At 32.9% G+C, this 11,528-nt stretch overlaps 2 protein-coding genes and 1 pseudogene across 3 annotated transcripts in view; 2 read left to right on the top strand and 1 right to left on the bottom strand.

The window, feature by feature from the left end:
• The first annotated feature begins 1,768 nt into the window (after window positions 1-1,768).
• On the top strand, window positions 1,769-3,538 carry LOC109239700 (annotated as a pseudogene).
• A 942-nt stretch (window positions 3,539-4,480) lies between these two features.
• Window positions 4,481-8,549, bottom strand: LOC109239699 (protein CMSS1). Its single transcript, XM_019406285.1, has 6 exons — window positions 8,183-8,549; window positions 7,079-7,271; window positions 6,597-6,669; window positions 6,301-6,350; window positions 5,188-5,301; window positions 4,481-4,896 (listed from the first exon to the last, which is right to left on the bottom strand). Exons 1-6 carry the CDS (start codon window positions 8,448-8,450, stop codon window positions 4,770-4,772), a joined length of 825 nt encoding a protein of 274 aa, XP_019261830.1. The 5' UTR covers window positions 8,451-8,549; the 3' UTR covers window positions 4,481-4,769.
• A 1,127-nt stretch (window positions 8,550-9,676) lies between these two features.
• LOC109239698 (E3 ubiquitin-protein ligase RGLG2) overlaps window positions 9,677-11,528 on the top strand; it is a 6,326-nt gene continuing 4,474 nt past the window's right edge. The window contains exons 1-2 of one of the 2 annotated variants that reach the window (XM_019406284.1): window positions 9,771-9,896; window positions 10,107-10,240. In XM_019406284.1, coding sequence (XP_019261829.1) covers window positions 9,893-9,896; window positions 10,107-10,240 — 138 coding nt within the window. In that variant the 5' untranslated portion in view covers window positions 9,771-9,892. Of the gene's footprint in view, window positions 10,241-11,528 lie in introns of both variants that reach the window. The other variant, XM_019406283.1, reaches the window with a different exon arrangement.

Here is an 11,528-nt window from a genome sequence, read left to right as displayed (position 1 = left end):
CGCATATATACATACTTATACATATTTATACAATATTGTATAAGTTTGTATAAACACTACCTATACAAGTTTACACCAGAAAACACCTTCTGTCCATCACCACATTACAGTTTTCGGTGGTTGCTGGTGTTGAATTTTTCCGGCGAGGTTTTGGCATTCAAATCTGGGCTTCACCAGTAGCAAAGGTTGAAACAAAAACTAAGAGAAATTAGAAAATATGAGACGAGGTCGCGCGGAGATGCTCTTTTAGGCAAGATCTGATAGTTTTAGGCTAGATCTGATAGTTTTTGGACTGATATGCCAATTTTTATTGTGGTTCCTTAACCTTTTTTTGTCAATTAACTCAAAAATCGAAATTTAATTGACATAGAATGGGAGGATTATCACGAGTGTGTACAAAAAAATTCTGTAAATTTTAGGGAGAAGGAAGAGAGAGGTGAGTGAAGAGAGATTGAGTATGCTGGGAAAGAAGAAAGAAGAAAAGAAAAAAAACCTAGAAGTATGTCTTTAATAATGGGCTAAAGACTGAAAAGTTTCTTTCAAGATATATACAACCTGGGCTAAACCGGGTAAAGGCTTCAAACATGGGCCAGTTTTAGTTGGGTTGCTGTGCAAAGTGATTAAAAGAGTTTTTCTTTCATTTAAATAATATATTTTCTTCATTCACTTTTACTTGTCCACTATTCTAAAAATAAATTTTCAATTTTACTTCTCCACTTTTACATATCAAGAAAAAAGTAATTTATTTTTCTTGTTTTGCCTTTAGCATTAATTACACATTTCAAATTATTTTTTAAATTAATTAATATGAGTATCATGATAAATTATGCACTTTATTTATTATTTTTTAAGAGTGTATAAAATTAATAGTGGACAAATAAAAGTAAAGGAAGAAAGTATTTGACAGTTTATTGTCTACCTAAACTGACATGACCTACCTAAAACCAAACAATTTCTGGTATTAATGTCTAGGCATATTTCAATATTACTCACAGGGAAATAGTGAACTCAAGTCTCCCACGTAGCTGAATTCGGTACTTTAGTTAACAAGGAACTATAATTTTTTCATATGCCCCTATCATAGCAAAATATTTACCAATTGCCATTGAAGTTCAACTTTACAGATCACATATTCTAACGGTAAATACTTACTCGTACCGGATATATTATATAACCTTGTATTAATATTTTTCCATTGTATTATTATTATATTTATATTGTTTTAATATGTATCAAAAATATTATAATAACATTCTCAGTTTTCCTTAATGACATACTTTTGGGAATACACGAATGTTGAAGATACTAAGTAGGTACCTCTACTGCATTTGATATACTTCTACTTCTTTTATACATCAGATTTTTTTTTCTCCGTTTTAAGTATCTACACCTGCTACCTTTCACCAATATAATTACCTAGAGATAATGTTGTCACCAAAATTGAATCGTTATAAGGACAAAATTGAACCATACAAATATTTTAAGGGTAAATCTGGTCTACTTTGATTTGGTTAGGACATGTGTCATATTATTTGGGCAAAAAAATATTAATTAAAAAAAATTAGGTTCGTTGGTCAGAAAGGGCAAATTTGGGATTAAATTTAACGGAAGGTAAAAAAAATATATCCAATTTCGTATAGTATAAGGATAATTTTGACTCTTTACCGATTATTTTTACATCATCAGTGACCATTATTAATGCCAGAAAGTAGGTTGGGCGAAAATTTCAATATATATATATAAGCCTTGTAATTGGAATGATGACACTAACTACAAATCCAATTTCTCTTCTCCCTTCTTCTCACCCTATCCCTATCTTTCTAGCTTTTCTTCTCCCAATAAAAATTTCCACCATTTTTTTCTCTCAATTCTTTAGCAGCTCAAAATTTCCAATAATTTGTGAAAAAATGAGTGACACTCAAGAACATATAGTAATGCTTCCATTTCTAGCACTTGGCCATATGATTCCATTCATAGCCTTAGCCAATAAAATCCAAGAAAGAACTAACTACAAAATTACCATAGTTAGTACCCCTCTTAATATTAAATATCTTAGTTCCAACATACAAAATCCCAATAATATTTCTTTGGTTTCACTTCCTTATAATAGTTCTGACCATGGTTTACCACCAAATACTGAGAATACAGAAGCCTTGCCTTTAAAAGATATGGTAACAATTTTCAATTCTACATTATCTCTCAAAGATCCACTTAAAAAGTTGATTTTAGAGATTATTAAAAAAGATGGTAAGTCTCCACTTTGTATAATTTCTGATACATTTATGGGATTTGCTAGTGAAGTTGCAAAATCATGTGGTATTTTTAATGTGAGTTTTACTACAGCTGGTGCTTATGGTACAGCAGCTTATGTATCATTATGGCTAAATTTACCTCATTTATGAGCAATTAATGGTGTTTTTAAAATGCCAGGATTTGATGAAAATTCTTGCATTTTTAATGTCTCTCAACTTCATCCTTTTATGAAATTAGCCGATGGTAATGATTCTTGGTCTAAAGTGTTGAAATCTATGTTATCACCTTCTTTGGATTCTTTAGGTTGGTTATGTAATAGTGTTGAGGAAATTGAAGTTATAGGTATAAAAGCAATCAAGAATTTGACAAAACTTCCTGTTTGGTGTATTGGACCTTTACTTCCACAATGTATGATCAAGAAAGGAGAAAAAGATCAAATCTTGGAATCAAGAATTGGAAAAAATCATGGTTTGTCACCTGAAAAATGCATAGAATGGTTAAATAAACATCCTAAAAATTCAGTTCTTTACATATCTTTTGGTTCACAAAACACAATTAGTACTTCACAAATGATGGCATTAGCTTTGGGATTAGAAGATAGTGAAAAACCATTTATTTGGGTTGTTAGACCTCCTATTGGATTTGACTTAAAAGGTGAGTTTAAATCAGAATGGTTACCTCAAGGTTTTCAAGAAAGAATGGAAAAAGGGAATAAAGGTTTAATTGTGAAATCTTGGGCACCCCAATTGCAAATTTTGTGTCACGATTCGACGGGTGCATTTTTGACTCATTGTGGATGGAATTCAGTATTGGAAAGTTTAAGTCAAGGTATGCCTATAATTAGTTGGCCTTTGGCTGGTGAACAAGCATTTAATTCAAAGATTTTAATGGAAGAAATTGGGGTTTGTATTGAGTTAACTAAAGGGGTAGAAAGTGTTATTGAAAAAGAGGATGTGAGGAATGTGATAGATATTGTTTTGAGTACAAGTGGAAAAGGGAAAGAAATGAAGGAAAATGCTAATGAAATTGGGATTTCTATTAGAGAAGCTGTTAAAGAAGAGGGGAAGTTTAAGGGTTCTTCTGTTAAAGCTATGGATGATTTCATATCTACACTACTTTGTACAAGAAATCTGTCATCTTAACAAAGAATTTGGAACCTTTTAAGGCTTTAACTAAGGGTCCCGTGGTTACAAATGTTCCTTTACAGTGTGTTTGGATGGTTGTTACATGTTGTATTGTATTGTATTGTATTGTTACTTTAAATATAATGTTTGTGTTTTGTTACTTAGCTAGCGTTTGGACATAGATTTGGTTGAAACTAATTTTTGAACTAGTTTTGAAAAATAATTTTTGGAAGTTGAAATTATGTTTGGACATGCATTTTATTTGAAAAAAATTTGAAGTTTTGTGAGTGGGAGAACAAGTTTCACCCAAAAACTACCCTAAACTAGATTTTGGGAACTTGAAAAATAATTTCAGAAATTTTTCAAAAATAGATCATTAATCTATGAACAAACAATGTTTTCAAAAAAGATTTAAAAAAAAGTTGCCAAAACCTATGGCCAAACTGGAGCTTAAATTTTATTGTATCGTATCGTTAAATTCGTCGTTACGTAACGCTAAAAAGTGTCACTTTATGTAACGACGGATTTGGTGTGGTGGTATCGTTATCTTAGTTTTTTCTCTCATCTTTCCTTTCCTTATTTTTTTTTTACGAATCGGAGCGACAAAGGGCTGAATCTCAGTGGATCGTGGCAGCAAGGCCACTCTGCCCTTCCTTATTATTAAATAATCATATTTTACCTTTTTACATAATATTTTCGCTTCGTATCCTATTTTTTCTTAGTCATATTTGCAAATTTATTCTTCATATTGTTGGTGCGTGACATCATGAACGATGGCAAACGATACAGTCTATCCAAATGTTGTATTCATTAAACAATACAATACAATGCAGTACAATACAATACGTTACATTATGAAACGGAGATCTTTATGTGAAAATACAAGAAATCTTTGTAGAGTCATTTTCTTCTAATTTAAATTATGTCGGGTTATTTTGTACCATTTGCTCTGGACTATATTTAATGCAGCTGCTTAGTGTTTGAGATTACAAGACTTTCCATTCTAATCATGTTCCTGTATGTTCTTTAGATTTTCATATTTTCTTAACCTCTTTTAAATAGGGATAGGGGAAAAGAAGAGGCAGGGTGCACAGTAGAAAATTGAAGAGCAAATTTAGAGATGCTTTTCGACTCACTCAACTGTATATACTTGAATCCTTACACAGAAAGAACTCACAAAAAAATGAACTTCCCATTGTATTATCTCTCGAAAAGAGACCTACATGAATTCATGAATCCATTTTGCCTGGTTGATAGCTAAACAACAGAGCCCACATATATTCTTAAATAGATGCTGCTTATGTATATTCTCTACTACAAATTTGTGATACAAAAATGTCAAAACAGGCTGGATGACTATAGTATAGAATGCTCGTATCAGTACCGAAGAGGCTACTCATCCTCGATGCTCTTCTTTCTCTTAATATTAGCTGGTATTTCACCATAAAGACATATCCGCAATGCACCTTCCAGTACTCGTTGGTGAAAGTAGTTCCTATACAAGTCCCAGAACTCATCTCTGCCAAATGGAATGTATACTATGAGATCTCAAAAATTAGTCACTAGAAATCGAAGGTAAAAAGGTTAAGGGAGATAGAATGCTGTTTTGCCATTTATGATATCTTCAGGAGTATATAAAGTGCATATCAAACATATTTTGAGGCAAACAATGGGCAATGAGGAAGCCAAGGATGAAGAAAAAATAGCCAGGTTAATCCAACACTTAAGACGACATATATGTGTCTTAAGGATTTAGTAACTTTAGATCGAGATAGATGTGTAACTAACTCATAGGTAAACAGAATCTAACCTGACTTGAGGCAGTGTCAACAGTGAATAGCCCTTCGCGTCAGCTTTCATATCCAGCACAATCACCGCTAATCGAGATAGGCCAAGCACCTCCATGTCTATCAACTTCTTAATTCTGTCACCAGTTTGAAGAAATTAGGAACCCAAATTTTTAATGGTAAATGAAAACAGCAAGAAATGCAATCAGATTTCAGGTTCGATTACAGAAACATGATCTCCTTTCAACCATAATTTCACCATTTTAATACAGTTTGTACAAGTATCAATCGACCAATCAATTATGCCTCGATTCAAACTAATAGAGCTCATCTACATTAATTCTGCTTTTCACAGGGGCCATTTCATTTCAATACTAAATATTTTTTCCTTTACAGCAAATCAGTTTTAAAAGCTAGAGGATATCGAAATCTCATGCTTCCTAATGTAAGTAACAACAGCAACTAAATTTTAATCCAACAAGTTGGTATTGTTGCTATAGCGTTTATTATCATCTTATAGACTTAGAGCATTCTTAGCTAAGTAAACACGATTCCGAGAGATTGCAGGTCCTTGAGACAACTTTCCTCCATGTATATTTAGTTTACCACATTCCTTTTTAGCACTTTCTACCACAATAGTATCACATCTACAAAACAGGAATTGGGAGATCCACCTAGGACATGGCCAAGTCGTTTCAAGTGGCATCATATTTTTTTCTTCTGTGTGTGTTGCTTGCTCCCTCTCTTTGATGTGATAATTTTTGATCTTATATTCTTGTATGTTCATACATCCATATGAATCATTTTTTGTAATGCATGTCTTGTGGCTACCAAACAAGTCTCACTAAATCATGCATACTTGCAAGGGAATAAAAGCGATTTTGAAACATCATTGTGCATGAATTCGTCATTCCATTGACCATGAAGCTTCATCATCTTTGGGTAATCTATTCACTAAAGTTTATTGGAGAAAGTCACTATCCATCGACTGAGTTTGTATGTAAATGGCAATTGCATAATGTTCTCATTGATTGTAGTTGCAAAAACAAACAAAAACAAATACCAATAGAAAAATACGTCAACATTATTATTCATAGACGAAATGAGTCCAACTTTCAAGGAAATACTACGCATACCTGCTTGGCGTCCCACTTGCAATATTAACACGATTCTTGAGAGAAGAAGCCTGTGATGAGTATAAGAAAAATCATCCCTAGCATCCACGTCAAAAGTTTCTCTTTTTTTAAAAACAGAGAGTTAACCAGGGGAAGAGGAAAGGGTGCATTACTAAAGAGACATATATTTAATTTGTTAATGATGTGTTAACACGATGAATGTTATTGAACATGTGACAGTTAGCAGAGATCTTTTTTGTCAATGATTCAAAATTATATTTAAAGTTGCTCAATCTTGCAAGTAGCATATGGAATACCTGCTCCTCAACCTTCATATGCTTAGAGAAAAGCTTTGCAGCACGGCATTCACTTGTCAAAGGCCGCAATTCTCTGCAAAGCAAAATTTATTTACAGGTCATAGTAAATGATAAACTAGTGATAGTTGAGCTACATTACTCCATGTATAGTCCTTCTGTCCCTATTTATATTGGCACTCTTTCCTTTTACGTCTATCCCAAAAAGAATAACATAAAATTCCTATTGTACCCTTAATGAAATGATTAATAGTCATACAAATATTTAAGGCTTGTCTTAGACCACAAGTTTCAAAAGTGTTTCTTTCTTTCTTAAACTCTGAGCCAAGTCAAACGGTGCCACATAAATTAGGACAGAGGGAGTATCTACATAACAAATTTTTGGTACAGGATAAAGTTATATATGCAGAACTACTCAAAGAAAGAATAAGTTCCCACATTAACAAAAGCCAGAATAAGTTCCCACACTAACAAAAGCCACCAACCTGAGAAGATCCAGCGAACGCAAGGCAGATAAGCTAATGACCAGAAGTGAAGGATGCCCTGGATCAATTTTCCCATCAAGCTCCTTTTCACACAGACTTCCTTTCCATGATGGTCCAAAAGCAACCTTCATATGATCAGCCAATGGACTACTACTTTGAGCTTGATCAGGATTGAGCTCAAGCATGCATGTCTCTGCGTCATTAAGATTCAAAGTAACATTCATATAGTAGTTAAAAAGCTATAACAATGTTAGAGAAAGAATGAACATATGAAATAAAATGCATCAAGAGCTTGTCCTAAATAATAGTACTTCTCTGTCTAGTTAGTAAAAATTCCTCTCTTCTTTTCTTTACTTTCATAGTTTATTAAAGTTTACTTGTTCTAACTAACCGCCAAAAACCTTTTTCTAGCCGAGATGACAAAATAGTGACAGCTAAAAACAAGAACACTTCATTTTATTTATCAGGGAAGAAAAATGAAAAGACTTTTAACTTCTCAAAAACAGTTTCCTTCATAATTGCACATCATAAAAAGCACATAACAAATGCCATAATCAGTTCAGAAAGTGTTGAGCACAGGCACTGGGGAATCGTGGGAGCAGAAAGGGAACATAGCTTAAATCTCAAGGTCATAGACAACCAGAAATGGATTACAAATTCTTGTAACATTCTTTTTCCGGAGGTCTGCACCATCTTTAGGTGGATTAATCAATAAATTGATAATTTTATGATCAAATGTTAAGACATGTTTAAGGCCATAAGTTTCAAAAGTTCTATACCCACGCAAATGTTATGGTATGTTTAAGACCACAAGTTTCAAAAGTCGTTCATTTCTTTCTTAAACTCTATGTTGGATCAAAATGTGTCACATGAATTGGAATGGAGGGGATAATACTTAATCTTCCTGTTAAACTCATACTTGCAGAAAAAATTCTATTTTACCAACTCAAACCTCTGATTTCATCACCTATTCAAAATTTTAACTTGTTTAACCTAGAAACTATTGAGAAAAAAAATTAACTGCATAAAGTTAGTGAGTCATCTAAAAAAAAACAAATTAGCAACTTCATCAGAACCCTAATAGTATAATAGTAGAGTGTATACCTGTAAAGGATTCGAGCTCGAGGGAAGAAAGCTGAACCCTATTAGCTGACTGATACTGCTCATGGAAATACTTCAGCTGTTCTGCTGCTGTTGGGAAACTAACCATACTGTTTTCGCTGTTTTTAATTTTGCTTTTGGTTTTGGTTTTTGCATTTTCATTAGATTTGCTATTGATTTTCGTTTTCTTCAAATTTTGCTTCTTTCTCTTGACTTTATTGGGTCCTAAGTGCAATGCTTTCTTCTCCTTCTTCTCCTTGCCGCTACCCATTGGAGTCTCTCTGTCACTGCCGCAAATTTTCTCTGCTGTCCGTTGGTAGCCTTTGCTAGGTTTGTTTCTGCGCTATTTTTGTTCAAGTTGATTTCAATTAACAGAGAAAATGGTAACAATGGCCCCCTTATGTTTGAGGATAAGTTTAAAATGTTCCCTTAATTATACTTTTGAGAAGTTTTAGTCCTCTAAATTTGTCAAAAGAGAAAAAGTATCTAAATTTGCGCTTGTTTTATTCAAAAATTGAACAATTTTTCAATCTGTTAAACTCCTGGCCTAACATTATTCCTTCCATTAGGAAAAAGCCTCATTTTTAAAAATTTTTTTATTAAACTTTAACCTTAGGGTAATTTTAACTTATAATCAGATATTTAGAAATAAATTAGATATCTTTTTTAAAGAATTACGGAGATCCCACTCTATTCCAAAAGCTCGTAGTATTGGTCCCGATAAATTCCAAATTTAATGCTTCGTCTCCCCCAACAATGTCCACGCCTTCAACTTGTTCTAAAAAAAAAATAGGATTTTGGGTAATAAGTTTTTGATACTCAGCAACCCCGGTTAAAAAATAATAACAAAAATCCAAACATTTATCTATCCCGCCTTGAAAAGATGAAACTGCTCATTCAAGTTAGAGCTCCGATTGCAGAGAATATATAAATGGGTTAAAATTAGTGGCAGATCTAGAATTATACTACAACAACAATAATAAACTCAGTGTAATCCTACGAGTGGGATTTAGGAAGAGTAATGTGTACGCAAAATTACCACTAAAGAAGTCAAAGGCCGCCAAAATGGTATACATACAAAAAAAAAAAAATGTTACCTAACTAAATAGTACTATATTTTTAACAAGCGTTTGCAAAATAAATTTGAAAAGGGAAAAGGTCCAAAATTCTCCTCTACTATTATTTATTGTTTACTTTTGCCATTCGTTATACTTTCCGTCCAATCTAGCCCCTATTGTTACACAAGTTTTAAAAATTACCCCTAACCCTAACGTTTTGACACTATGGCAGCTGACCTCCTCAATTTCATCTATGTCAGCTGCCATGTCATCGACCCCCCTCAATTTTAACAAGCGTTTGCAAATTAAATTTGAAAAATATACAATGTATTTTTAACGGATGACAAAATTAAATAACTTCGAAGGACAAATTTGAAGATTTTGAACTATTTCCCTCCCTCATTTTTTTTTCCAATATAAATCCAATGTGGACCTCTAGGAGGAAAGAGCATTTATTTCTCATGTCATGCAGTAGTTTCGCTGAAAATGTCTCAAAGCACTAAAAGCCTTTGCTTTTGCTCTACCAATCCAATCCAAAGAATCATATTCTTTCCTTTCTTTCGTTATCTCTTTTTTGTCAAGTCTTCTCACGAAGACTTGCTCAATAATGTAGATTAAAGGCTCCCCAAAATTCAAAAAAAAAATATCAACGTCAATGGGTAATATTTTCAGTTTTCCATTTCGTAAGCAGAGTAGTAATAGTAATAGTAGTAGTAGTACGAATTCCAGTAATAACACCACTTCTACTTGTTTTTCTTCGATTTCTAAGAGAACGAGAAATCGGTTGCTTTCTTCTTTCTCCCCCTTTGAATCCTCTGTAAATGATAATATTAGTTCTATTCCGGTGAAATGTTCATCTTCCGATTCAGGTTCTAGCAACGGGAAGATGGCGTCCACTAACAGCAAAAAGGAAATGGAACAAATGACTAAGGATAATAATAATAATAAGAAGAAGAAGAGCAAGTACTACTATATTCCTGATAATTTCTCTTCCCTTGATCAGGTTTGTTCTTCCCCTGTATTTTTGTTGTTCTATAACAATCTCGTTTGTTCAGAATATTTTTTGGTTGTTATAGCAAAGTATTGTTACAGAGAATATATATTACAACGTAGCACGAAAAATTGATTAAAGAAAAATTGAACAGTTATAATGAAGTGCTCTAATACATGATGACTGTTATAGTGACGTTTGACTATATATACAAAGCCTACTTAAGTCCAAGACAACTAAGTAGGCGTTTGGACATAAGAATTGTAAAATTTCAAAAAATGGTGAAAATTTTTTTCAAGTGAAAATGGTATTTGAAATTTAAAGTTGTGTTTGGACATAAATTTCAGTTTGAGTTGTTTTTGAAGTTTTGTGAGTGATTTGAGTGAAAATTTTGAAAACCAGCTTTTTGCAGTTTTTCAAATTTTCGAAAATTTCCAAAATGCATTTTCAAGAGAAAATTGGAAATTTTATAAACAAACGCTGATTTCATAAAAAAGTGAAATTTTATTGAAAAAATCTTCCATCAAATTTTATGTCCGAACAGGCACTAAAGCACTTGCTTTAAGCTGTAAAAAGTAAAGGTCTAAGTAGAACAAAACTTTTTTTTCATTTCAAAATAGATTGGCATTATACTTCGGAAACCCATGAACTTTGCATATTTTGTTGGTGCAGATGAATTAATTTTTTGTTTCTAATTGCCCTATACGTAACTATTTGTTAGCCTCGACCCTTGACCAATCTCACCTGATGGAAGTCAGAACCATGCGCTACCACCTGGATTTTTTTGTCCACGTGACATTTTTGTAAAACAAAGTATTTTTTACTACTCCTTATATTTCAATTTATGTGGCACCATTCGAATTTCGAGAATCAAATAAATTTTTATTTTTACCATAATTTTTTCATATGCCTTTTAAATATTTTGAATTATTAATTAGCGATGCCATATAAGTTGGGATAGGACGGGGGAGTACCTTGTTGATTAATTCAATAACTTAAGGTCTGTTGTTGATAAATGTCAACTTCTCTTATTAGAACAGCTTCATTACTTTTCACTAGAAGAGTAGATTATTCTGTAAATCTGTTGAGGCATTGTTAATAAGAGGCACCTGAGATTGTTACATACAGGGGCGGAGGTAGCAGCCCGACTACAAGTTCGGCCAGACCCAATAATTTTTGCTTGAACGGTGTATTTTAAGATATTCAATTTATGTGCACATGTTAAATTTAGAATCCAATTATTATCGCTTGGCGGAAGATTAGTACTTATTCCAGATAGAAATAAATTACACCCCCCTCC

The sequence above is a fragment of the Nicotiana attenuata genome, unplaced genomic scaffold (assembly GCF_001879085.1).
Source record: "Nicotiana attenuata strain UT unplaced genomic scaffold, NIATTr2, whole genome shotgun sequence".
Taxonomy (NCBI): Eukaryota; Viridiplantae; Streptophyta; class Magnoliopsida; order Solanales; family Solanaceae; genus Nicotiana; species Nicotiana attenuata.
Note: the sequence above shows the minus strand (reverse complement) of the source record. Positions and strands in the feature narration are given on the sequence as shown.